Source organism: Oenanthe melanoleuca, chromosome 7 (assembly GCF_029582105.1).
Source record: "Oenanthe melanoleuca isolate GR-GAL-2019-014 chromosome 7, OMel1.0, whole genome shotgun sequence".
In the NCBI taxonomy this organism is placed as follows: Eukaryota; Metazoa; Chordata; class Aves; order Passeriformes; family Muscicapidae; genus Oenanthe; species Oenanthe melanoleuca.
In genome coordinates this window covers 13,139,216-13,166,782 of record NC_079341.1, presented here as the reverse complement: position 1 = coordinate 13,166,782, position 27,567 = coordinate 13,139,216, and the positions used below count along the sequence as shown (strand labels likewise).

The window sequence follows — 27,567 nt, the reverse complement described above, 5'->3', positions numbered from 1 at the left end:
TGTCCCTTACCCAGGGGGTGGATGACTTGCAGGAAAGGGAACAACCTGCACAGCACCGATGGAAGTCAGGCAGCAAAAGGAAAAGGCTGCAGAAGAGAGAGGGACTCAGCCTGTCTGCACAGTGTGAATGGCTCCTCCAAACGGCACCTTCTGAAATGGCTTTCCCTCAAAAATTTCACTTAGAGTCAGCAACTTGGCTTACTTTTCAACATGCAGAACATGAAACATTCAGTAATCTGTTCTAGAGACATGAAGTTCTTGAATTTAATAACCTCTTCTACTCACAATAAATGTGTCAATATTTATTTTGGGAAATTTTTGTGTATAGAAAGATTGTGGGGAAAAAAGAAAATTTGTTGGTATTTTTATATTGAATGCTTGGACTTCTTTTAAATAGTGTCTAACTTTATATTTAACTATATCAAATTTTTAATAAAATACCTCCTTTTGCCAAACACTAAATTATTTTTTCTTAACTTTCTAGTTTGTCAAAATTTCAGATTTTCAGTTTAGATAGTGAATTTAAAACTAAATTTATATCTAATCTTTGCAGAAAAATTGAAATTATGGATGTGAGTGTTAAACTTCTAAAGAAAAAAGATATTGAAGCTTTAATGTAACAAAAACCAGATTAGGCCATATGTAGCAAAAACTCATGTGTTGATCTTTCCATCTTGCAATGAAACCAGAAGTGTTCTGTGTTTTTTATGACATTTGAGTGGCTAATGAAGTCCAACTACTTTTCAATAACTAGTTAGCCTTTTTTGTTCTGATTATACTATGGGCAGTTTCCATTGTATGATTCCAAGTTCAAGTAATTGTTATGACAAAAAGAACTTTAGATGCTACCAGTTAGACCTTTCTGGGTCTTTCTAACTTCCTTTTAACTTAATCCTTTCTTTACTTGAATTAATTGCCATGGAGGCTAGTATCTGAATTAAAAGCATTAGCATGTGCAGCCAACTAATCAGATTCATGCTAAAAGTTTGTTCATATGGCTTTAAGCTCATAAACAAGTCACAAAATCTTACTTGTCATGTAATAGTAACAATATGGTGCACCAGAACTGGAAGAACAAAATCTGGAAATGGCCTGTTGCATGTGAAGCAGGCAGTGTGGGAAAGTAGATTTAGGATTTACATCTATTAAACATATACAATAAAATATAGTAATCTAAAATATGCTTATGAAATATGCATAACTCTATATTGAGTATGCCTGGAGGCTTTCCTTGCTACTTAAACCCACACTCTATTACAAAAATCTCTTGACAAAACCTGTCACTTATTCAGCAATACATTGTCTTGACACTATTCTCAAGTAAAACCTAAAAATTATCAGAAAATCAGTGTTGCTAGTTTCTGTCTAGAAAATATTTCCATGTTTTGCTAAAGTGCTACTTTCAGTGTTTTAAGCATGAAACTGATGCATTGATGATTTGTGATCACTAGAGATCCCTTGGCCCTTTTGTAATAGGGTATTTTAAAAGAATACTGCAGCAAAATTTCAAATCTGCAGAGTTCTCTTTAGTTCCTGCCCTAATTTCTTCTTAGGTATGTATGAGTACAAGGCTGACACTTTCCAGTGAGGGGTGAGTTGATGCAATTAGTCACCTTCACTTAACTAGAATTGTCCAGAAAACTCATAGAGAGAATGCTCTGAATCTACTGAAAAAGCCTCTGTGCATGCATGCACATGTGTGAATGCAGCAATTAAAGCATGCATTAAAGTCAAAACTTTCCTTGGGTCAAACTAAGACTTTGTGTTCAGCACCAGAGGCAGGAAGGAGGAGATCTACTTGTCCAAAGGCTGTGGTTCTGCTGGGAAGTGACACACAAAGGTTGCTGCTGTCTGATCCAACACCAAAGGCAGAAACATGCCTGGAGGACAGACTATCCTCATTCTCTGCCCTTGCAGTAGAAAACTTTGAAGGCTGGCAGGCCTTCTTGATTTCTACTGATAATCTGTGAGAGATGGCAATTTTGTACTGACACAGATTGGGAAATTCTTATCTTGGAACTTTGCAAGTTTAATAGCAAGTGTACTGGTATTTTTGTTTGTTGCATTAAAGTCCTTTGAGATTTCTAAAGAGGGTATGCCATTACCAATACTGTCCTGTTACAGCATGGATCAGCAGCAGACTTAGTAATGAGTACTGTGAATCTGTCTTGCAACAGAACTAGGCATCATTGCTTTCAACAGTTTTCAGAAACTTAAACCTTTACCCTTTACCCAGCAGATTTTTATGACAGAAGGAACAGGTTTTTTAAGGATCAAAACCTATAAGCACCATTATTTTGAATGCAAGAAAGATCTCTGATCTGAAAATCTTATCAATTATTTAGGTGCTGCCACCTACCAAGGGTTAGTATTTTGAAACTGTTTCTGGCTGGAGTTTTATGTGTGCTGGTAATACTGTGTTTAGATTTTCTTTTCCCCTCCCAAGTCACATATACACTGCAGTCAGGTATGTTATTTGTTTTGTTTGTAAGTAGTTAATCATGAAGTATCATGGCTCATCTTTTTGAAACTGGCAAACTGCACTGCAGGCTGTGCCCTTGGTTCCCAACCCTGCTGCAGTCACTGTTAACTCACTGGGAATGCCAAAAGACTCTCAGTTCTACTGATGCCTGACAGAAGAGCACAGCAGCAGTTACTTTTTTTCCATAAGTATTCGCATTATTATTTGCAATAATCAGGAAGAGTGCAGTACAAATGAATATGGATAAAACAGGGCCTGTTCTACCGTGTCTGTAGGCATCATTCAAGATCAGACAGAGCAGGCAGGAAAAAAAAGCTGGGAGTGATGCTAAATGCCACAGTAGCAGCTGTCCACTTCCCAGCAGTGCCCAAGAGCAGATGGCATGGAAGAATATACAATCAATGATAGCATGCTATGAAGCCTTCCTAAAATACTGTTCCAGCCCTCCTTCACCAGCAGCTCAGGAACTTCAAAGGCTGGTGACTTTGTCTTCAACAGCCTCAAGGGATTTCTCTTCCATGAATTTACTCTGTCACTTTTTGAAGTCCTGTGGACTTTTGAGTTCACATAAACAAGGATGATCAGCTGTTCTGTATTACAGAAGAAGTGGAAGAACTCAGAGCAACACAAACAGACTTGAAAAACAGTGGGAAAACCTAGATAGACCAAAGGGGATCTCTGGGGTAGTTTTCAAAGTCCGGAAACAATGAAATGTTTCTTTTCATAGTGGAAAGCTAGTTGTTTCCATGTCAACTAGAGCAATTTGTACCTGTCTGATATAAAGCTAGTAATAAAAATCACCACTTTCTTCTCTGTAACCACTAGCACTAATCACCTACTTATGAAAACGTAACAAGAAGGAAAGATGCAAATGGACAAATAATTTTTTCCCTTTAACTATTTTTCTTCTTCAAGCAAAAGAAGCACCAAAACAGTCTGTTGTTCGAGAACTACAGAGCCTTCAGTGATGTCACTAGAAAACACAGTGTAACCACAGAACCACAGCAACCTAATGAGAAGTAGAGTGGTGTGACTGGTTTACTTTTTTTTTTTTGACAGCTTTTTTCTTACCTAGCAGGGAAGGGGAAAAATAATAGCTTGTGGAGGTACATGCCTAAATTAATATAATATGAATCCATGATGTTGTAAGTACAGAAACCTATATTTGTTGATTGCACGTGCAGCAAGATACCCAGTATAAGAAGTAATTCATTTGTACCTGCACCATCATACTGTGATCACTAACAAAACAGTGCTTACAGATTTCTGAGTCACAACAAACTCCATTCCTGGCCTGGCAGCAAAGCAAGGCAGCTTCCAGCCAGAAGGGAATTACTGAGGAATTCTGAAGTTAGGTTTGTGAACTGTACTACCGTTAGCCTCAGATGCTAATGTAACAATGTTTAGCAGCAGTATCAACACAGTGAGAACAGAGAAACACCAACTTCCACCTTTTCTGACAGTCATCTAAATTCGTGAGAGTATAAAGGTAAAGGCTGTACCAGATGAGAATAAAAAATAAAAAATCAGAAGTATCTTGCCTCACAAATAAGTACCCATCAGTGGGTGCCTAGTGAGGGTGTATCATAAAGAAAGACATATGGTAATGCTATCCTGAAAGATTCTCATAACCTACAAAATTTTTCAGGTTGAGGAATTGTCTAATTCTGATGAGGAGACAGAAAATCCAGGATTCTATGGTATCAAGAGGAACAGTACGAACACCTCTATTTCCCCAGCTTTGCTGTGCCACAGCAGGCTCCAGCAGGTTGCTTGACTTCTGCTCTGGATATGGGTGTGCTTTGCTGTGGTTCAGTCAGGATCACATGAAGCTACAGGCCCAAATAAAGAAGGCAGTGAAAGCCCCCTAAGCAAACATTCACTTTTAATGACCAGCAAACACGGAGTGGAGATCAAAGAGAGCCAGCGTGAAAAGTGTGTTCTTTTCAGTCAGTCATGGGCAAGCAGGGAACTGCACATTCCTATACAATGTGTATACATCTGCCCAGACCAACTTCTAGCTAGCTGTTCTAGCTGGGAACTGCTTAGACTGAGCAGAGCTTGCTGAGGTTTTATTCTGAGCACAAGGGTGTATTAGTTACTGGGCAGCTTGTCTGAATGTAACTAGATACTTCCTGGATTCAGGCTTACACTGTGATCCCTTTAGAGCTGGTTTGGATAGTTCACCCTAAACTGTATTGAGAGAGTACTAGAGACTCAGAGCACCTAATCAAGACATGAGCCTGGCAGCAGCAGAGCTCGTTCTTTTTGGTGCAGTACAAAAAGAACTCCCTCTCCCGGGAGCAGAGAGGTGCATGGCAGCTGGGAACTTCAGTGAGGAAATCTGGAGTCTTTACATGACAAAGGCCAAATCACCAGAATATCCTATGGTGATCTGCAATGTGATCACTGTGGTTAAAGTCCTGTTTTAGAGTAGTAATTTCAATCACATGTTTTCTATAGAATATAAATATCTGATTTCTATTTTTTGCCCGTTGTCACTCCAGTTATTACTGCAAATTCCTTTTCGTGTTGTGCTAGCATCCAAGTTAGCTAAAAGAAGGGTGCCTAGACCCCTCCATTACAGTGAGATCCAGAAGCACACCAAAGGCTTTAAAGCTGTGCTTTGCTGGGTTAAAAGCACTCTGGAACAAATAGCAAACACGTCAGAGAGGTCTATAGTCGAATCCTAGCCTCTCTCCTGCAGGAGAGAATTTGCTCCCGGGTTTAAAGTTGGTTAACTCGGTTACTTTGGGTGGCAGCAAACTCTGCCGAGTTCTGTCTGGCTCCGAAGGAGTTGCTCCTTCACTCTTCACCGTAGCACCTCTGAGACCGCATCAGCCACAGCCTTGTAGTGATTCCCTGACAAGTGACTTCTATTCAAACTCCATTGCCTCTTGGAAGGCTTGTTTTTGCAGCTTGTTCTTTCTCATCAAATTAACAAGAACAGATGAACAATGTTCAAATACCTACAAAAAAGACCAAACCCCCTTCTCGGCTATGACGTTGTCAAAACCTGAGCCCTAAGAAACCTGTTCTGTCCCTCCAAGCACAGGCATTGGTGACCCTGACACTGCACTGCTCTCTGCTGTGCGGTTTCAGAATTTCTCCCTGATTTAAAAAAAACCCTCGAACCCTTTTAAACACAAAGCCACGTGCACGTGCAGAGGCTTCTGTGGGATTCTGGGAAACGACGGAGAGCAGCCGTACCTTCGTGAGGGTCGAAGTGGGGTCCTGCAGGGTGACCCTGAAGGGTCGCACTGCAAGCGAGGAGCTGGGCTGTGCTGAGACCGGGCTGAGGGCGAGACCCCGTGTGGCAGCGGCTGCACGGGCTGGCTGCATCCCCACAGGCTGGCTCCATCCCCACGGCCTGGCTCCATCCCCACGGCACGGTCCCATCCCCACGGCCTGGCTCCATCCCCACGGCACGGTCCCATCCCCGCATTCCCACTCTCCGCCTCACCCGGCCGGCCCGCAGCGCCCCCTTGCGGCCGCAGAGCCTCAGAGCCGCCCGCTGCCCGGGGGGCACGGGGACAGGGGGACAGAGGGGCTCGGGGACAGGGGGACAGGGGGACACGGGGACAGAGGGACATGGGGATACGGGGATAGGGGTACTTGGGGACAGCGGGACACGCGGCTGGCCGCAGTCCGGGGGCTCCTGTGCAGAGCCGGGCCGGGTGGTCACTCGGGGCTACAAGGCTTTCGGCCACGGGTCAGCAGTGCCGCTCCCCCCGAGTCGCAGGGACAGGCGAGCTCAGCCTGAAAGGCAGCTCTTGGAAGCCTCTCCTTCAGAAGGGGAAACAAATCCTTCACCGGCCTCTTGCAGCAGGAGCCCGGGGCTGACAGCACTGCGGGGTACCCAGCTCTGCTTGGCTTTGCTCTGGCACCATCGGAGTGCGGCTGGACTGAGTGAGGGATCTCGCCTTTGCAGGCGGGAGTACTGCCTTCGGTAGCCTTGGCCTGCATATACAAGGAACTTTGTTCCCAAGGCAGTAATCTGTGAGATTCTAAATGACAGACACGACATAGACGAGACTTAGTTACATATTTGTGATTTCACTTTTTTTTACTCCCCAAATCCACCAAAGCCTGAGCTGCCTAAGCCTAGCTCCAGTTAACCACTAAAAATAGTGAAGTCTGGCTTGGAGACACCTGAGAGACAGGGTTTGCAAAAGCAGTTTAAGTCTGCTGGGAAAAGCATGTGTATGTCCCCAACCACTTCAGTTTTTCTGGAAGTCCAAGACAGGGTTGTGCTGCTTCATCTGTCCTTGCAGTTTTCACCATAATTTTTCATTTATCTGTTATCTGCAAGACTGCATCACAACTTTGGTGACTGTGTTGCAGAAAGTTTCTCTTTGTTAGACTGTCAAGGCAGTGGTAGCAAGAGTTTAACTTTAAAAAGTAATCACAGCAATGGTGAGATCAAAACCACACCACAAACCCCAAGCATCACCACAGAATATGGTTCTTTCTATCCTAAAAGGCACCTGACCAGATAACCACATAATAGGGGTCTCAACCCTACTGCAAGCTTTGAAAGACTTGGGGTGTGAAAATTTTACAAAATGTGTATAATTTGTCACTGACACACCTGGAATTACTTCCATGGTCACCCGGCGCAACCACATGTATCTGTCATGCACTGCTCCCCCTAGTGCCAGGCAGTGACAGTCTTGGTCTCCAAGTTTGCGCTGCTGAGCTTGGGTTTTACATATTAGCCATCTGCTCTGAAAGATCTCCTTTCCAAACCTAGATATAAGGGGCCCTCAGCAGCATGTTTGCCATAGGGAACTTCAATGGCTTCAGAAGATACACTCCTTCTTCTGGAACACTGCCCATGAACACATCTACATGGGCATCTACAGGCCATCTACAGCCCTTGTATTATCCTAAATACCTCCTGCACACTCTGGCATATGTCAGTGAAAAGCACCTGCTGCTCACAGTCCTCTTCCTAGTACACCTTGAATGGCAGGAGCATGGTCATTACCTTTTTTGTTGTTGTTGAAGACAGTAAACCTTCCCCAGCCACCCTGTGGTCTGCAGCCCACACCACAAGCACATGCACATGAGCTTCACTGGGTCCTTTCTATCTCCACCCCACATCCTGAAGAAGCCTTCAGTACCTCTTTTAGGTAACTGTGTGGCAGGAGGGACAGAGCTGGAAACACAGAGGCATAGCAGTTCCTAAGATCAGATGGAGACAGTCTTTTATTAGGTGGCTCTCAGTTGCCTTGAGTCAGCCAGTCCAAAACATTAGTCCCAGGATCTGAAGAGGCATTTAGAATCATAGAACAGTTTGGCTGGGAAGGGACTTTTAAACACCATCTAGTCCAGTCCCCAAGCAACAAGCTATGACATCTTCAACTAGGTCAGGTTTTTTCCAAGGAGGGGGCATCTACTGTCTCTCTGGGCAACCTGTTTAGGCTTGACTGAATTTGCCACTTAGCACCTGTCAGCTGAATTTATAGGTCAATGCCCTTGCAAGCCTTAGAACTGGGCTAAACTCCTTAAAGTACTTTTTTCTTCTTCTTTTAGGAAACTTGATGACAAATATTCTCAAGCATCATCCAAAGGAAAAAAAAAATCAAACCCTAAAAATAAGTGATTTAGGGGTGACTGAGCTTGAATCAAGAAGCAAAGCCACACACAATCCCACCCCAAAGGGGATTGTCTCATTAGATCTGCTATGCAGGGAGGTGTTTGCCCAGCTGCTGAGCTGGCTGAGCTGAACCCAGTTGCCTCTGCTGTCATGTTGATGGAGAGAATATTACAGCATGCTCACAGGCCTGGGGGAGTGACCAGACCAATGTATCAGCAAAGGAAGCAGCAGAACAAATGAGGGAGCACATGAGCTGTGTTTCAGCTGAAATCACTACTGAATGACTGCAGCTTGTTTACACACCTAATGGGGAGTGGTGCAGATGGGAAGTGGGATTTAAACCCATCACAGAACTTTAAAAATAGCACAGTGAAAGTCATTGTTCCCCTTCTCAATTAGGAGGACAGGAAATGAAAACACATGAGTATAGAGGCTTTCTGCTCCAGCCCTGAGGGAATGACCCAGAGTCATGAGAATATAGGCCAGATATTGAAGCAAAGAATGAGAAGCACCAGGAGACAATGGAATACAATTTGTGTGGATAGACTGTAGCAGCCTCTGCAGAAAGAATTGCAAAACATTCTATGGAGAGACTATTGCTGTGGGCAACTGTTCATCCATGAGCAGAAGTGGAAAGTTGCTGGTGAGATGGAATACAAGTCCTCACTTGGATTCACAGTGGACCATGCAGTATCATTTCGCTAACATGCACATTGTTTTGAGTGATAACAGTAATTATGTGATTAAACAGAGCAAAGAAAAATATACATCATACACACAGGGGAATTCTGTGCTGTTTCCTTGGGGAAACTGCAGAAATGTTGTTTAACAAAATACTTGGAGTTAGAAGGGAGAAGCACTGGAGATGTGTAGTAGAGAACACTGGATCAAGGGATGAGCAAGCTTATCGTATCACTGAATACATTTTTAAAGGCACGAATATTCGCATAAGGCTTTTCCAGTTTGCAAACAGTCAGAAGCAAGATGATGGAAGGAAATTATCACTATACGGTAACACTGGGAGTAGGACACAAAGAAAGAATAGGGCATGGGGTGAAGGAAAAGCTACATTCCAGACAGGAGTTACCGCACATGGTGAAGGGAAGCTACTGCTTGAGGAGCAGGGTACTCATGGACTGGGGGACAGTCAAGTTGGAGGAGGAAAGAAGTAGCTCTGAGAGGTGTATGTGGATTGGAGAGTGAAAAATCAAGACACAGAGAAGAGAAATGCGTGAGGATGGAAAAAGGAAACACGTGTTTGTGAGCAAAAATAGTTACAGTTGTAGGAAGCCTGTGGAAACAGACTACTTGTTCCAGGTGTTTAACCGTAACCCACTGTGGTATTTAGAACAAACACTTTTAATCGCAGTAACAATGTCTTTGTGAAGTGGGTAAGCGCTGACAGGGGAGCAAGGCAAAGATGGAAAGACTGAAAGGCAGAGGAGGAGTCTGTTGGTGTGGGACTAGAAGGGGAGCATCCCTCACAATGAGCGCAGAACTCAACTTTGTGTCTCTTCACTTGTGAATATATGCTGTGGGTGCCCCTGGCTCTGCCAGCTTATCATCAAATACACTTGGAATCACATTTAGATCAAACTTCAGAGTGCTGCCAAATGTATGCAAAGTATTCTCTGGTCTTGACCCTTTTAAAATAAAGGAGTCAGTGTGTTCTAGCAAGTACCAAGAAGTAGAAAAGGAGAAGGTGTAATTGTAGACTTGAAGCTGTAATTACAGTAAAGAGAAAGGGCTTAACATACACAAAATGGACAGTGAGACTTTTTTGAATTGTTGTAGTGAGATGTATACCAGCCAAGCTATGCTGGTAGCTATTCTTCCCCCAAATGTAAAGTAGGTGTGTATTAATCATCTCTGCCTGGATGTAACTGATATGGTCATAAGGAGGAAGGGAAGGAGGAGGAAGCTGCTCCAAAATAACTATATTATATAACTAACAAAATTACTTTCCTAATAAAATGTTTAAATTTTTATGAAAGACAACATATTTTGGAACCCTAACAATACTGATTTGTTTTAAAGCTTGTTTTGATAAAAAAAGTAGCCAAAATTTTGCACATGGAGTACATTACCCTACACCTTTATTGGCCTTCCCAGTCAGTTATAGGCTTTGTAGGACTCAATCTTTGGTGTGTGTTGTCACCAAGCTCTCCAAAAGATGTGCATAGGGGTACTTAACACATGATTCTCTTCCACCCTTAATTCTCTGCAGCAGCAGCTCTTTTTACTATAGGCTTTTGGGGACCACCTCTAAGTTCATTTGGGGGGCGGTAAAGGTCATATCCCAGGAGAGGGTTGCTCTGTTCTTTCAGCACTTCCCTTTAGTTTTTATGGGGGATGGAAAAGACAATCCTACCCAGAACCTCAGTAGATCCCAATATAGTTTATTACTTCAGTGGCAAATCTCAGGAGTCAGATGTATGTTTTGTAGGTGTATCATTTGAATCTCCATATATTTTTGGGCTTCAGAATTAAAAGCATACTGGAGAAACTTTCTCTACTTACAGTTACTTAATTTTGGCCCCAGAGACTAGAGCTGAAAATTTATACCAACAGCTGATTTGACTTATGTTTAGTTCTGACTATAATTTTAAAAAATGCATAGAGTTACAGGGCTTTGGATGGATTTGAAGAAAGTAAAACCCTGCTGATGTCCATGTGAATAGATCTTTAGCAGTCATAGTGAAAGATATTTAATCACTTTTTGAAGAAGAGTAAACCAATATGTGCGGAATTACTTAAACAGTATAAAGTAGGAGTGAATCTGTAACACAGTCCTGTTATTTTCCAATTATTTGACCATTACAAGGACTCAACCTCAGCAGTGTCTGTCAGGCACCGCTAGCAGTCCTTTGTGTTTTCTCTTTGTGCAATCAGAAATGCAAACTTCATCTAATATATGAAACATGATTTAGAAACTGCTTTTCTTGCATATGCACTAAAATTAGTATTATAGACATAAATAAGCAGCCAGGATTAAATGATTGTAGAACATGTTACAAAGGGTCCTAAAACATTCCCAGGATAAAGATGGATAACAGGATAATAGAGTATTCTGCACAAAGGCAAGGAAGAAGGAAGGAGAGGACCTTTTGACCTAAGTCCCTAGGGCACTGAGTCAGATCTCCTCTCACAGAGCCACATGAAGTTTCCCATGAAACTTCAGGCAAAACAAGCCTGATCTCGGGATGGAAGTCACGCTGGAGTGAACTTGTTAGAAGTCACAGGGCCGAAGGGATCTTTCTGCAATTTGGCCATGTTCTTCCTATAAATTTCAGGACCATGGCACATGAGAGACTCCTACCCCATAAATTAATAGAGTTTCCACATAGAGCAAGGCCATTAGTTATATAAAACCAGTTGAAACTGGTAGGGAGAAACCAGGTTGCCAGTTACAAATATGCATGTTCTGTTAGTTAATACCAGTTGCTGACCATGGGCAATTTGCAGAAGTCTACTGTAGATAACTGTAGCCTCTATTGTGATAGACTTTACCAGAAACAGTCTTTGCAAAGTCATCAAAAGTAATGTCAGAAAGTCTTTCATCCTCCTGTCTGTGACAGCAAACCATTAGGTAGGAAAAAAAAAATTAAACATTAAACCAGGTATGTGCAACAGCTAATGCTGACTTAGCTATAATGTAGTCAGGGGACAGATGTTTAAAAGTCATTCTGATTATCTTACAATTTGCCCCAGAACCCACAAACCACTTCCTTTTCTACCCATGTGTTCTTCCCCATCTTCACAGTAGACAGAAGGCTGATGCCTCTGTGTCAGGCAGGCATGAAGGTGGTTGCTGTAACTTTCTGTGTCCTCTGCTTTCAGTTTGAAGCCCTGTACGGTGAGTAACATTTTGGATTATTCTCCTTGCAGTAGGTGTCTCTATAGAATATAACTCAGCCAATGATGGGAAACAGTAAATGAGGTGTGATAGCAAGGAGTTGGAGGAATAAAGGTAATGGAGGGTAACGGCTGCTCTCAACTTTAATATCACTAGAGTTGATGGGAAGAGAATTCCTGCCAGCATGGGACATTTGCTCTGAAACTAAAAAGTACAAGTTTTCATTGTTTATGTTCTTTAGCTCATCTGCTCAGAGTTACCCTTAGCTGTTTAGATTGTAGTGCTCCAGCCAGCTTCCCTTGATGGATATAATATCTCATAGCAGCATGATAGTGAATAATAAAATGAAACCAAGTTATTAATATTTAAACCTGTTCTTGTTTGGGTGGGGAATTTTATGCAATGAAAAATGTGTATGGCATAGAAGAGTAGACGAGATCATTTTGGTGCAGGCTGGAAATGCAGACTTAAGAGGAAGCATGGAATTCCTATGCTGTGTTTGAGAAGGTGCCAGTGACCTTTCTCAGTCCAGCCTTAAATATGGATGTAGTATTTAATAAGATTCAGTGTTTTATCCCAGCTGTGCTAAGTAAAATATCACAACTTTATCTGTAACCTCTCTGAAACCCTCATATTAATGGTCAGCACAGAAATAGAGATAGTAACAGATTAACAAGAGTCTTTTTTTCTGTACATTTTCTGTCGGAGGATTTGGTATGATGCATCTTATAAGTAAGATCTGAGATTTAGTGTGTACAGTTACTAAACACCATCTAAATATTCTCTTTGGATGGTCATGCCAAGGGCTATTAAATATTTATTTCAAAAATTCTAGTGAAAAAGAAATAGAAGTTAAGTGATCCTGAGGTTTCAGGAAGAACTTCCCTTTTCCTATAAATAAAATCTAGTTTTCAGCTCTTTAGGTAATGCAGATACATTTTTGAAGGCTAACTAATATATGGATAGTATGCTGAATTTTCAGATGGAATGAAAAGATGGAGAAAATCACAACAAAGAGTAATTGTAATCAGTATCTCTAACGGGAGTTCTCCTTGGAATTCTTCTCCTAAATCTACTAACAAAAAATCCTTTCAGTTTGGTTACTTCTCACCTAGACAAATTTGCATGAATACCTGACCAGCATGTTTTTACACATGACTGAAGCTATCTAGAAAGCCCTTCCTCATGGGAAGAAACAAGCTGTAATTTTAAAAGTGCAGACAATTGTTTTGTATGATACCAGCATTTCTTCCCTCTTTCTCCTTTCCTTCAAATATGGAGGGTAGGATTTGGGCAAGGAACTGGGGAAAGGAGATGACATGAGAAAGAGACTGTGTGTAAGAAGAAATGGTGTCCCTAATGTTTTTTGTCTTACAGTGTTCTCAGCATAACTTGTAACCTCTGGATGTAAATAGGTCACAGGAGGTAACATACATGTGTTCATATGTGCATTATGATTTGATAACCCAATTGTGATAAAGAAATTGTTCATAAGAGTAGGGAGCTTCTCTGTTACCTGCAGAGAAACACAGGCAATAAATTTTGGAGTACAGGTAGGATTCCACAGCACTTGAGGCCCTTGCTAATAAACATTGCACACGAGCTTTTGCACACCAGCATTTGCAAAGCATTATCACTCTTCACCTACTGATCTGTTGTCAATACAGGAGGACACCACAGTAATTTCTTAGAAAGGCTTCTGAAATATAATCAACACTGGCTGTTCTTTCCATGGTATATTTTATATGAATTTCAGTATTTCTCAACAAAAGTTATATCATAGAAATAATTCAGATTAAAGATGGCTTCCTAGAATAAATCTGGCCATTACTGTTTTGCCCACAAGCACTCCTTCCTCACGTAATCCTGGATTCTTGAAAGATAGAAACATGTTAGTTTTAGGCATATGACTAATGACACTAAATTGACAGTGTCATCTTTCAGACTGCCTTGAAAGTTCAAAACTGTAACAACTTAAAATCTATGTGTAGTTTCATTATGCATTTAGTATTAACAAAACAAATGTGTTTGTTTTAAAAGTGGGGTCTGCAACTTCCTTGCTAATCTTCAGAGGCAAACACACACAAGTGAAATTATGCTTATTCTTTCTATCAGTACATAAGTTTTCTGAAAGCTAGGGCAGATCATACAAACAAAAAACCAAGTCAGTTTATTCTATTCTACTGGCCTAAACCTCAAGCTTGAAAAGTGGTTGAAAGTGATTTTAAAACTTCTGTTTGGACCTAAATGCATAACGGATTGGTGCTGGGTCTGCCAAAGAATAACTAGAAAGCTCAAAATTGCAATCCTATTAAAATGAAAATAGTACACTTTCCATTGTCCTCAGTATCCAAGCACACTACCATAGAAATTCCCAGACTTCTGCCAAAAGGTTTTCCTGCTGCACTGAAGACAAAATTGACATGGAAATGTACATGACTGTAAATACACATACACAAATGTACACACACCCAAGCTTTCCTTCAGAGTTAAACATAACAAGATGTAACTTTCATACACATGTTAATCTCTTAGATTTATATCTAAACCACAATATTTGTCTTGGCACTCTGCTTCTCATCAGGTGAGCCAGGAACTACTCCTTGCAACTCTAAATTGTGACACTGCTAGGAAACAACCTAAAGATTTGTTTCCTTTTTTCTCAAACCTTTATATGCAATTGAATAATCCTTTTTATGAAAAATAACAAAAAGGAATCTTTTTGCAGCCAAATCTAAGTATTTTTACTGCTGATCTAGTGAAATTCTTCTGTTCAATTTTAACAATACCATAATGCATACTTTTATTCACATATTTTTGAGGTAGAATTAGGGAGAATTAGTCAGTGAATCTCTCAATATTACTTGATGCTTAAAGCCCAGGTTCCTTTCTCACATTCTACTATGTTCATTCATTCTGACTGGAACTCGGCAAGAAGCATCCCAAATGTGTCTGGCCATTAACAAGAGTGCTACAGGTCTGTATGATTATCTAGGAATGAATGGGTACAAATGGGCACAGAAGATCAGCAGGCAGACACCAGGAGGGGGAATGAACAACTTTTTAGTATTCAGCAAGTGCATTCAAATTAGGAGCTGATGCAGAATAGCTAGTGAATTGGAAATTTATATCAGCTTTCACCCATTGTGGTCATCCATGTAGACTATTTTGTGTTTTAACCTCAGGCACTGTTAATCTAATTCTAAAATGTACTGCCTTTATCCTATGCTAAGCACACTCTTCTCTATGGGCACTTATTTCAGAGGAATGCTAATTGCATCACATTTACCAAAATGCTCATTCAGAGAAATGTATTATTGGAGTGTTCCTTGAAAACAGGCATTTTAGCCTTTTGTGTTGGAGAGGATACAAAACAATCTTTCAGTTTGTCACAAAGTCACATGAACTAAATGCTTAATGACCTCTCTCTGCCCTTTTTCATTAAAAACAAGGATTAAAACCATGATCTCTGACAAACATTTTAACCTATGTGGTATGAAAGGGCAATTTCATTAGCTAACAGCCAAATCGAACTGTTCTCAGAGACAAACAGAGAAAACAAATCTGATGTTGTCACTTTAGTGCTCAGAGTAAGGTTATCCCAGGCCCTGGGACATTGAAGGAATATGGCATCGCTTCACTCTGTAGCTGCTCTGACAGAGTCAGCATCTGCCTTTCCTCTCAAATGACCAGACCAGTGACACATGTAGACGTTTCATCTCCAAGGTAGACGCTTCTCAAAAGTATCAGATAAGTTTATGCATTTATCACACTCCCTAGCTTCTGCTGTACATTTGATTTGTTCTTCTCTTCCATAAATAATTTGTTGGTTGTTAGGCCTAATTTAAAGGTACGTGTTACCAAACTACAGGATGTCAAATTACAGAGCATTTTAAATGACCTTTATCTCAAATACTGTTCTCATAGCAACTGTTTTCTTTCATCATACAACATATAATTAATCAAGAATTATTTCTTTATTTGACCTTTGCTTTAATCTTTTCAGACTATATAAAATTTCAAGGGCTTGCACTTTCTGTCTGTGCCTTCAGTGGTTCTAGAGCTCTATTTCACTGTGGGTTGGCAAGCTCTGTGTTTTCCCTGCCTTATCTTCACACCTGTGATACAAGATGCTAAATATCTTGTCTGTTATCCTACACTTATATAATAGTCCTAAGAGAAGTGCAGATATGAGAATTGTCACTGAATTAGATAAGGGTGCTGATGATGCACAGTAAACCAGGAAGGATTTGATAACTAGGAAAATGGTAGATCAATCAAGAAGGAATAACAGTTTCTGCTGATCTCTAACTGAGCATCTCAAAGTGTCTTCCAGAAGTCCATTAGCTTCTGTGTCACACTAAAGGTATCTTAAATGAGTATAATTTATTTTAATGCCCTTGCCAATGGCAGTAACTGAGGAGCAAGAATTCAAAACAAGAGAAAAGCATAAACTAAAAGACTGAAAGAATTGAGATCACATAAAAGTAGCCAAAAGTGACTGATCCTATGTCTCTGTGTATTTACAGGCCAAATGTCAAAGATAACAGGTGCGTTGGAAAAAAAAGGTTATTTATACTATGCAAACAGTGCAATACCTGGGATAGCTGGGGTTCTACTCTGTGTGGATCTATCTAGTCTACCAAGCAGCTGTAACAAGAATAGGATAGTGCATCAAAGTCTTTAAGTATTTGCCCTGTATTTCCTTAGGATCATAAAACTGATTTAGATATATTTCATTCTAAGCAGCATCTGAACAACTTACTCAGGTTACCAAAAACAGGAACAGAATATAGATTTTTTTTCTTTTTATCTGTCTACCTATCTGAACATTTAATTTTAGGGCACTGAAAAATGAAACCTTCCAAATGAAACACTATCAGACTGTGCTGTGTTGTCTGTACTGACATACAAACCGTTCTGAAGTGTTGCCATAGTGTATGGTGATGGAGGCAGTGGTTTAAAAAACAAAACCAGAACAATTATCAAAAATGTGTCTGTGTTCTGTAATGAAGATCACCTATGAACAATAAGAGAAAGAGTTGCTCTTGGAAAAGGAAAAGGAAACAAAACCATATGCATTGCTTGAATATTTTTGTGATATATGCTTTGAAACATCATCCAGATGATTGTTTCGGTGCTGTGTCAAGCAGTGGGGAAGCAGAACAAATATTGATGGAAATGAGTACTTCGGTCTGGGAAAAATACAATGCTGGCTTTTTGCAAAATCAGGACTCATGAGAAATCAAAAATATGCTTTTTTCATCTCAGGCAGATTTCCTCAGTATCTTGGTGAAAGAATTTTTCTTTCATGTCAGCTCTATTTCTGAAGTACACATATTATTTTGCAAAGGTGTTTTAAGAATTTGTGAACGTTATATGTATGATCAATATAAATTCTTGCCTTTTCTTTCTACTTTGATTTTTATATTTAATTATTTTATCATATCATATGACTTTAGAGTGTAGCACAGAAAGGATCAGATAGGATATTATAAATTGTAAAATAGCTTCAGCATCTTAACGTTGCATAGTTAACCACTTGTTCCTGCATTGCTCTTCTAGAATTTTAAACAGAAAACAATTTTGTATTTTTCAGGAGTTGACAGCTGCATATCACGAGCATGCAAAAATATAGGTAAGATGCATTTGCCTAATTTGGTTTACAGTTTTAAATGCCTTCCTACATCTGAAAATGCAACCCTTAAAGGAAGAAAACTGCCATTTTTTTACTGCACACTTTAACATATTTTTGTCTGAGGGAGTTTTATGTGCTATTAGTTGCTGACTTTACAAAGTCAAATTTGCTTCTCTGAGAAGATTGTAAAATGAGAGTCACACAACATCTGAGAGCTTTTCATAGAGATTTTGGGAGGGTCAAATGGGATTTCTGGACTGCATGTGGTTGCATGCACACAGTAACCTTCGCCGTCCATGCTTTTCATTATCTGAGCGATATAGGTGCTGTAGCCATCTAAGTAATCAGGTTGAAACTTTATGTGTCATATCTCAAATCACTATCTATTCCACAAGACAAGTCAGGTCCTGTGGTTAAGGCAGTCATGCAGGAGCTTGGGGTTCACATTCCATTTTGAATTTTCAGCTACATCATCAAACCAGCTGGGTCACTGGGCCCAGAGAGTGGTGGTGAATAGAGTTACATCCAGCTGGTGGCCGCTTCCAACTGGGGTTCCCCAGGGCTCAGTTTTGGGCCAGTTCTATTTAGTATCTTTATCAATGACCTCGATAAGGGGTGCACCTTCAATAAATTTGCAGAGAACACCAAGTTAGGTGTAAGTGTCAGGTGGGAGTGTAGGAAGGCTCTGGACAGGATGGACCAATGGGTCGAGATCAATTGTATGAGGTTCAACAAGGCCACATGCCAGGTCCTGCACTTGGGTCACGACAACCCAGGCAGCCCTGCAAGCTGTGGGAAAAGTGTCGGGAAAGCTCCTGGTAAAGATCCCGAAGGTGCTGCTCAGCAGCCGGCTGAACACAAGCCACTGTGTGCCCAGGTGGCCAAGGAAGCCAGTGGCATCCTGGCCTGTATCAATTATTGTGTGGCCAGGAAGATCAGGGCAATGACTGTCATGCTGTATTAGGCACTGGTAAGGCCACATCTCGAATCCTGTGTCCAGTTTTGGTCTCCTCACTACAGGAAAGATGTTGGGGTGTTGCAGTGGGTCTAGAGGAGGTGACAGAGCTGATGGAAGGAGTGGCTGAGGGAGCTGGGGGTGTTTAGCCTGGAAAAAAGGAGGGCTGCAGTAAGGTAGGGTTCAGTCTCTTCTAAGTAACAAGTGACAAGTCAAGAGGAAATGGCCTCAAGTTGCACAAGGAGAGATTTAGACAGAATATTAGGAAAAATTGCTTCACTGAAGGAGCAGTCAAGAATTGGAAGAGGCTGCCCAGAGAAGTGGTAGAGTCATTTCCCCTGGAGGAATTTAAAAGACATGGCGGTGTGGCACTTAGGGACATGGTTTAATGGCAGACTTGGCAATGCTGAGCTAATGCTTGGACTTGATGATCTTCAGGGTCTTTTCTAATCTAAATGATCTTATAATTGCATGTTCAGTAGGGTACAGATTACAAACATAAACCAGAGATACTTATTATCATTATCATCTTTGTCCCACTTGTTTTATCTATGAATAGGACAACCTGACACCGAGGCAGGGATTATACATCTATACAGTGTTTGGTCCAGGGGGCCTTTAAACAATATCTAGTAACTGGTACTGTAAGTAATATTAGTAACTTCACCATTTAGTAGCTTTAGTAGTAAGTAATACTATCAAGGTCACTGATCTACTGCTAACAGTGATATCTCTAGCCTTAGAGCAGATAACAGGCCAGGTCTCATTTATTTTATCAGTAATGTCTGGCACAACCAGAATAATGCACTGGTATCTCATTGTAAGGGCTGCTTTTCACAGCCAGACTGTTCTGGGTACCTACTTGCCTTAAATTACAATCGCATGGTTCATTTGTTTTGTTTAAATGAGTTTCTTAGCACTTTAAGGATTCTTTTCACTGCTATATGTGTGACTATACTTACTTTTTTCACGTCTTCAGATCAGGTCAATATCTCTGATGCCCAGGTGATGGTGGAATTTGAAAATGGAAACTTCAATTTCACATTTCCAAACCCCAAAAATGTGAGTGAGTTCAGCATAACCCTCTTCAAAGGGCGTGAAAAGAAGAACATCTGTGCACTCCATTTGGGCGAAGAGAAAGTTATCCTCAAGAGTAATGTCAGCTACTGTCAGACACAAAATTCAAGGAACAGCACCACTTTCATTCTTAAAAATCTAGAAAGAAAACATACTGATGTTTATACCTACTACCTGGAGATACTCTTACCTCCTCCTTACATAGATTGCTGTCTGAAAGAAACTTATTTGTACATCCCAGGTAAGTCTAGTTCTCTTCTCCCCGCACTTCAGTTTACTGATAAGTAGACAATGGGTATAGCTATGCTGCAGTGAAAAATGTGACTAGAGTTGGCACAGCTAACTGCCAGGCTTAAAACTACCTAGCAGGGGGCTGGTAATAGTGGAGCTGTGTTGGCACACCGCTCAGCATTTCCTCTCTGTATTTATTCATCTTCTTGGGCAGGTTTTCAGGCCATGCTGAACTTTGTGTCGTGGATGTGGCACCCAAGTTAGCTTGACTACAACTTCTTGAGTACTGCAGTCTCTCTTTTGTCTGCAACACCAATTTCTCCTGCCCATTTTTAAAATTGCTGAGTTTAAATTTTAAGATTACATCTAGCTAGTGGGAAAAAATTCCATTCTGAGAGCTAACTTCAAAAGCCTAGGATTAAAAAAAATCGATTGTCAAATATCCGTACTAGTAGTGGCGTATGGAACTCTTGGATGCCATTGAGGTGTGAAGAAGGTGGTGTTCACCACTGTGAAGCAGACCTTCAGCTTTAGAGCCTTAGGGCAGAAGAGATCCGCAGCTGTTGAGAATTTTTGGCTGTTTACTGAGAAGGGCTTGGACTAACTCCAGAAAACTAACTGCTCAGGCTTTAATTTTGACCTGGCTTTCATTCAGTGGCTCTTTAGTATACTAAACTGAAAAAGTTAATGGTTTTGCTCACATCAATTCTTGGATCTTCATACAGTTCAGTTGCAGCATGGTACTGCCTGTTGTCCTTCCCTTGCTTTCTTCTCCTCTCTCCCAACACCAGGATTAAACAAAGATAGAAGCTAAAATGCTACAGCAATAATATGCTTGAGTCAAGTTGGCTCTCAATCATTTCTGCATTTAAAAAGCTTCTCAGAATCAAGCTCTAACGTTTGATTTTGTCTGCAGTGTCCATTTCCACTTGTATGGATAGTCAGATGTTCAGGGCTTTTTCTAAATGTTTCACATCCTGTCATATTTTCTTCCAGATCTGGGCAAGGGCAATCTCAAGTACCTCAGCTTGCCTCCCTATCCAAACACAACTGCCAAAGTCTATCCTTCTCTTGATCAGGTTGCCCTTTATATCACCTGTGGTACTTGCTGCATATTAGCTTAAACCTTGTTCAGATCTGAAACACCATGTTGGAGGTTACGATTTTTCTGGTTTTTTGGTTTTTTTTTTTTTTTTCTTCCTCAGCATACTCTCAAGCCTGGCTTGGTTTTTTTTCAGTCTACACTTTTCCGCACTGTGTACCAACTTTCCCCTCTCTTTCTAAAAAATGCCATCTTCTGCTTCCTACTGAATACACTTTACCAAGGTGGCAATTCACCTCAGCAAAATCCTTCTTCAGAGTTCACTTTTGCTAATTTATTAATATGAAGAGGGAAAAGAATTGAAGTTATCTGCAGAAGACAAAAATGAAAATTATCAGTAATTACTTTTCTTTTTTTTTTGCCTCTCCATCTTCAGACAAGGAGGACTGCTTTTCACTTGGACTCGTGCTATGGATAATTATCGGCCTGATAATTTTTGCCATTTCCTGTGTCTGCTGTGCTGTGGCATGTTGCTTAAGGAACAAGGTAAGCAATATATGAGATTATGCAGAACCCTTCTTCCAAAGGTCATGGATAGGGAACTTGATTTAATGAGATTTAGAGAGTAGGACAAGCACATACTCACTCAGTGTGTGCTGTATTTTTTGACAATAAAGACTGAGTTGTTAATTTACGACTGGAATTCAAGTCATTGATGACAGTAGCTCAGATTTAATTTTTCTGAGGCAGAATTGTTTATTGATTTAAAGGCTTGGAACCAAAGGAAAGAGATGAAATGCTGCACAGGTCAGTAAAACTACTTTGGTAAGCAGTTCACCTCACTGTTTTCTTTTAGAAGGGGAAACAATCATCAGTGGAGCAATTCCAACATTGTTCTGCTGCAAAACCACTTAGATTTGACTCAGGAAAGTAGGAAGACCACAGACCTTAGCTATTCTTTTGGGCAATATGTGCTTTTAATTTTCAGTTTGTTTTATTCCAAGTTTTCTATGTGAGTTTGACATGTCTATTCTGACCTTAATGCTCCCACCGAAAACAGAGTAACTGCCCTGCTTAGCGAACAAAGGCAGGAGTGGCAAAGGTATGTGACCACAAATTAAATTCGTGGCATTTTCTCTCTGTTGGCAGAATCAGAAGTGTGAATCGAACTCCCACGAGTACAACAGTGAATACATGCCCATGGCAGCAGTGAACGCAGCTAAAAAACCAAGAATCTGAGGTTGTGTTAAACCCGGTGTTATGCTCTGCTTGTGTCTGCTTTTGAACTGCTTACTGTATCTGCCATTGATTCTGGGTGGGTGGGTGTTATAACACCTTGTTAATGGAGTTCATGTTGCCATGTCGAAGGAAGACAAATCTAAATGCAAAATCTCTGGAAACTTTTTGAATCATAATGGTGGGCTGGTTCCTAGAAATGCTGCTGCTTCAGGTCTGTGCAAAGTAATGATCTTATGCATGAGGAAGAGATCCACAACTGTTCTGTTCTGATTCTTGAGATGATGCATGCCACCTAAAATCTCAGTGGGGAAGTGATTTACTAAATTTATGAGTGTTACTGGCTAAGGGCAAATATTCTGTAGAGAATGAGGAGCTTCCTAACTACTTAAGCCCTATGGAAGCTACTACACAAGCAGTTTTGGATACAGAACAGAAACAGAATTTGGACTTATTCAGACATGAGTGTGCTGCACATAACTGATTCTCCATTTCTATTCTAGGTATAAGTTGCTTGTGGCATGGAAATTTTGGGAGCTGAGTTTTCCAGCTACTTGGACAATGGGAAATCAGCATTTCCCCACCTTTCCCAGCCTCCCTGGGCTCTCATACTCGCCCTGTACTCAGCCATGTGACACCCACTGTAGTACTGTTCTGAGCTGTTTTGCTCTACCCTTGTTTATGAACTGACACCCTGCCTGACCCACTGACTCAGACAAGAAAGAATAACAACGTGGTAAAAATGTCAGCTTTTAGTAGAAGAAAATGTAAGATTCCTGTAGTGCTGCTACAGAGAGAACTTTTATTTTCTAGTCTCCTTTATGATAAACTTTCCACTGGGTACAAAAAAAAGACTACCTCCAAAGCCAATCCTTTTGGTACAGCCATAGTGCCATGTATTGCACATGCCCTTTTCTTAGGGTTATTTTAGCAGGGGAACAAAACCTGAGAGTACAGCAGAGACATCCCCGTGACACACTGCTCAGTTATGTGCACCTGCATTTTTTGTATTTGTGCTATCAATACGTACTTGGCATTCATACCTTGGGGCTCCTCTTATTTAACTAAATCCTGAATGCTTTTACTAACAGAGGAATATATTACAAGATGGATATATTAGAACTGCAACTGCTCCTTAAGTCTGTTCAAACCTACAAGATCTGTCCCTAAACTAGGAGGCATGATCTCTCCTGTTCATGATTTGCAGCACAAACACAACACTGTCCCTGTGGCCAGTATATTCATGGACTCTGCATTGCAATTATCTTCCTCTTGTGATTTGACATGAAACCTTTACAACTTCCCCAGAGGGTTCAGGGATTACTTGACCTGCCTCAAATTGCTCAGTGCCTTCAGTATGAATGAAATGATCAATACTTCATGCTTCATGTGAAATCCAGGAAAACTGGCCATAAATGACCAGCTGTGAATCCAGCCTGCATATCTTGCCAGACACCTTTGGGCTGCTGGAACCAGAGTGGTATATTGGTTCTGAACCTCACTGTAATACATTAGGAAACCCCAAATATTGGTCAGAGGGTACTATTGAGAGAGATACATGGCCTCCTTGTCTGGCAAATGGAAGTCTGGTTACAAATTTGGTAAGGCACATGGGGATGAGGAGGAAATAAGCTGGTACATCAAGAACAGTGCTTTCCTCAACAAACACCTGGATACACAGAAGTACTGTGGAGAGAAGGTGCAAACTGCTAACTGTGACATTAAGCAAATGAAAATGAGTAAAGCATCAAATGAGATGGGGACTGCCAATTGCACAGCCCTGTTCAGCCAACCAGCTCCTAGGCAGAGGTGGAGAGGGGAGCCCTGCAGTGTTGGGTCACATCACATTTTCTCCCAGCATTCTTTGACAAATTACTTGACCTCCCCAGCAAACTAAGCTCGCCTCTGTACATCCATAAATACACTGTTTCCATGATTAAAAAAAAAAAAAAAATTGATGAAATTACTGTGTTTGAAAATTATTGGTAAAAATAGCTAACATCTACTACCTATGAGAAGAACTGGATGCAAGATCCTATGTAAGAGTGAAGAGTCCTATCCCCTGGAACATCTCACCAGACTGAGAAGGAAATTCAAGAAATAAAGAGTTTCTGAAAGAAGGAAAAGCTTGAGGTTTGCCTTGGGATGCTGCTGGATAAATGACAAATATGTAAGTCTGTACAAAGCAGTTCAAAATGCATACATGTTGCACTGGCTAGATAAATGATTTATATTCATTATAACAAAGCTTGTGGAAGTCTCAGGTTCCATTACTCATTTCTTTTTTGAAAAATATATTTTTATTCTTAATAAAACATTTTTAAATTATGCCATATGTGTCCATAAGAATATTCATGCATGCATACATGTCTTGTGAAAGAATTAATCTCAGCGAAATCCACAGCACAATGAGGAGAGAGTGCAGGACAATTTATTCCTGTATAGCATTTTAGTGGGTAACAGGAAATGGACTTAGGAAAAAAAAATTAAAAACCGAAAATCAAAAATTTGGACTTGTTTCTAGGCATTGAGGTAATGACACTGTTTGCACATGTTTATTTCCTATTATTTTTATGAGAAAGTGTTTTTTCATAGTGTCCCATATATTCTTCTTTTTCTTTAATCCCTTATGCAGTGTGCTTATAATGTCACAGATTATTTTGGAACATTTTTCAGTTTCTTTCTGCCAATTTCCAATACCTCCAAATCAAAATGAGCTGGAAGAAGATAAAGGATGACAGAATAAGAAAAAAAAAAGAAAAGACATGTAAAAATAACATGAATCAAGTCTATAGACTGTGTGACAAGAAAGGATTAAAATAAAAGAAAATAAAAAATAACAGTCAGTAAGACTAAACAGAAAGCCCGATATTCTAACAAGTCATAACTTCAAAAAGTAAAATCTCTCTTTGGAAACTCCCAGTTTTGGGCAAAGACCATTTCTGGAGGAAGGATAAATGATAAATATATCATAATTTGAACACCTGCACGTCTTGAGATGGTTTGAAATTCAAACCTTGATAAGTATTTTGCAAGTTTATCTTCCCAAGCTGAATTATGAACCCAAGTATGAATGTTCCTGGAGTTTAATGATTAGCTTTAAGACTGCAAATTCATATCTAATATATGGGATAGGGAATGAAATTACACTAAGAGGATCATTTTCCCTTAGTACAGGTGTTTCATTGACTTCAGAGTTCAAATAGTTCTATATTCTATCATATTTCTTGCAGGCCTTAAGAAGTTTATTTAAGGCTGGGGAAAAGAGGCTCCCAAACTTGAGTAAAGGAAACAAACGAGTCTAAGTGGGGATTGGTACTGAAGATATCACACACCATTATTCATGAAGTCTTTTATAATGTGGGAAGTTCCTTATACATTTGAATCTATAAGTTGGCATGCAGAAAAATACAGGGGAAAAAAAAAGATACAAGTATTTGAAAATATTTAGTTAAAAATAAATCCATGTGGTCAGTAGGGACTTCTGCCCATTCAAGATTTACTGGGGAGCTGGATCTAAGTCTCTGCCTTCTTTTGACTTTAACTGCAATGAGACACTCCATATACTCAAGTCCCTTGAATTGTCCAGTCCATCATGGTAATAGCAGTCTACCCACTGAGATAAAATTCTCCCATTTCCTTGAGAGATGAAAGTTTGTATTTATGTTCTGTGATTAGGAGTTCAATTCAGTGAGTGGGGTTGCTTGGAGAAGAGGGAGGAATAGGAAGGATTAAACAGCTTTTCTGGAAAAATGAACAGGACAGGTATGACCTGGAGATATGAATAGGAGGCCAGGGGGTGAACTTCATCTAAATGAGCATGCCTGAGCTATTTAATTCCCCTTGGGAGTAATTAGTTCTTGTATGGCTTGAGATCAATTTTTAAAAAGAGATAAATCAGCTGATTATCAAAAAGAAAGATTTAGCTGTTGCACACATTTTTTAAACTGCAAATATTAACAACTTCGAAATATTGAATGTCTTCCACATATTAAATCCTCCAACACTCCTTGTAGTTTTTAGTATTCTGTTGGCAAATCCATCACCAATGATATTTCATCCCCTGTCTCAATGCACTGCAGCAGCAAGTTTCACTGCAGCTTATATATTGTATTGCCATCTCTCAAAATTGAGGCCAGGATTTAACACCTGGATCACGCAAAGACTTGTGAGGGGGAATTCCTTTTCCACCTGAAGGAAGGCTCGTTTGCTAGGGTTCTTCTGGAAAAATCCCTGAAACACTGAGAAAAGTGGAAATTAGGTGAGCTCTAGCTGATAAGAGCAGAACAGAGATTATTGCCTTCCAAGGCTGGCAGTTTAAACATAATCTATGAAGTATGAGAGCACTGCATAGGCTTTTTAGGCTCCTGAGGCCAAACAGCAGAGGAAGAAGCTCAAAACTGGGATTCTTCAGTTCTTTAACTGGCTACTTTCCTCCACAAAATGTGGAACCTGTTTTGGTCTATTCAGTGAAATAATTCTCCCTTTGAAAAACTACAGTCCCCCTCCACAAAAAAACCCCAACCCAAAAGAACAAACTGAAACCCCACCTCAGCCTCATAAAAAACAACAAAAAAACCCCCAAATAAATACATAAATTTTAAAAATTGTCCATTAAAGCTCTTTTGGGCCCCGAGTGGAACAATGAATGTTGTATTAAGCACTTGGCTGATTGCCAGAATTCCCTGTGTTGATGCTCCTTTCTATGGGGCTGCCATGCATGTTCCGGGCAGGACCAGACCATGAGACAAAGGGACAACAATCTCTCAAGGGAATCAGAGCTTAGTGCTGCTGCTGTCATGAAACAGAGCTATATCTCAGTAGCTCCTGCTACCTACATTCTTGAGCACCAGACCAGTGCTTGCACTGTCTCTTCTGGTTGTGTGTCTGCTGTTCAGCCACAACAACAGCTCCATGGAAATCTACCTCGTTCCAGACTCTGGCTCTTCTTAATGCCTGTGCTTCAGAATTCCAATCAGGAATTCCCCTCCTTCCTGCAGCAGGGTAGTGCTCCAGGACATCGGCTGCCAGCAGCAGGACTTTACAGCAGCTCACTTGTATAGAAAGGGGGAGCTCAGGGGAAGGGCCTGGCAGAAGGCCCTGCTTGGTTCTACTGTGGTCATGAAGGAGAAGTTAAAAGACATTATCATGGCCGTGTTAGAGGGATGTGTGGGTTTCAGGAGTGTAGGGAAGAAAAACTAAATTAAAGGATTTACTCTTTAGGGGAGCTGCAATGTCTCACAACCATGACATAGCCCCCTTTGCAGTAGAAGTTGGCAAACATTGCCTGTGGGGACAGGTAGCTTTCAGAAAAATATCTGATTCACTCAGTTAATTGACAAAACCTTAGCCAGACAGCAACTTCTATCACCTAGAGACCTTCTGTAGGCTACAATAAGTAATCTTTAAGGCATACTTCCGGAACAAAAAGTGCTTTTCTTCTAAAAA

General features: G+C 40.5%; 1 protein-coding gene and 1 long non-coding RNA gene across 2 annotated transcripts in view; one reads left to right on the top strand and one right to left on the bottom strand.

Annotated features, from left to right (window-relative positions):
- The window catches only part of LOC130255664 (uncharacterized), a 97,658-nt gene that overhangs the window by 10,403 nt on the left and 59,688 nt on the right, over positions 1–27,567 (bottom strand). The window lies entirely within an intron of this gene.
- Positions 11,777–24,452, top strand: LOC130255662 (inducible T-cell costimulator-like). The gene is made up of 6 exons (XM_056496611.1): positions 11,777–11,940; positions 17,540–17,578; positions 19,513–19,851; positions 21,320–21,429; positions 22,033–22,123; positions 22,623–24,452. Exons 1-5 carry the CDS (start codon positions 11,862–11,864, stop codon positions 22,120–22,122), a joined length of 657 nt encoding a protein of 218 aa, XP_056352586.1. The 5' UTR covers positions 11,777–11,861; the 3' UTR covers position 22,123; positions 22,623–24,452.

What these genes read in the sequence shown, in the direction of transcription:
- LOC130255662 (XM_056496611.1), top strand. Translation starts at nt 11,862, where the DNA reads ATGCCTCTGTGTCAGGCAGGCATGAAGGTGGTTGCTGTAACTTTCTGT. An exon ending in TCAGTTTGAAGCCCTGTACG is followed by an intron (nt 11,941 to 17,539) that starts GTGAGTAACATT and finishes TGTATTTTTCAG; the next exon opens with GAGTTGACAGCTGCATATCA. An exon ending in CATGTTGCTTAAGGAACAAG is followed by an intron (nt 21,430 to 22,032) that starts GTAAGCAATATA and finishes CTCTGTTGGCAG; the next exon opens with AATCAGAAGTGTGAATCGAA.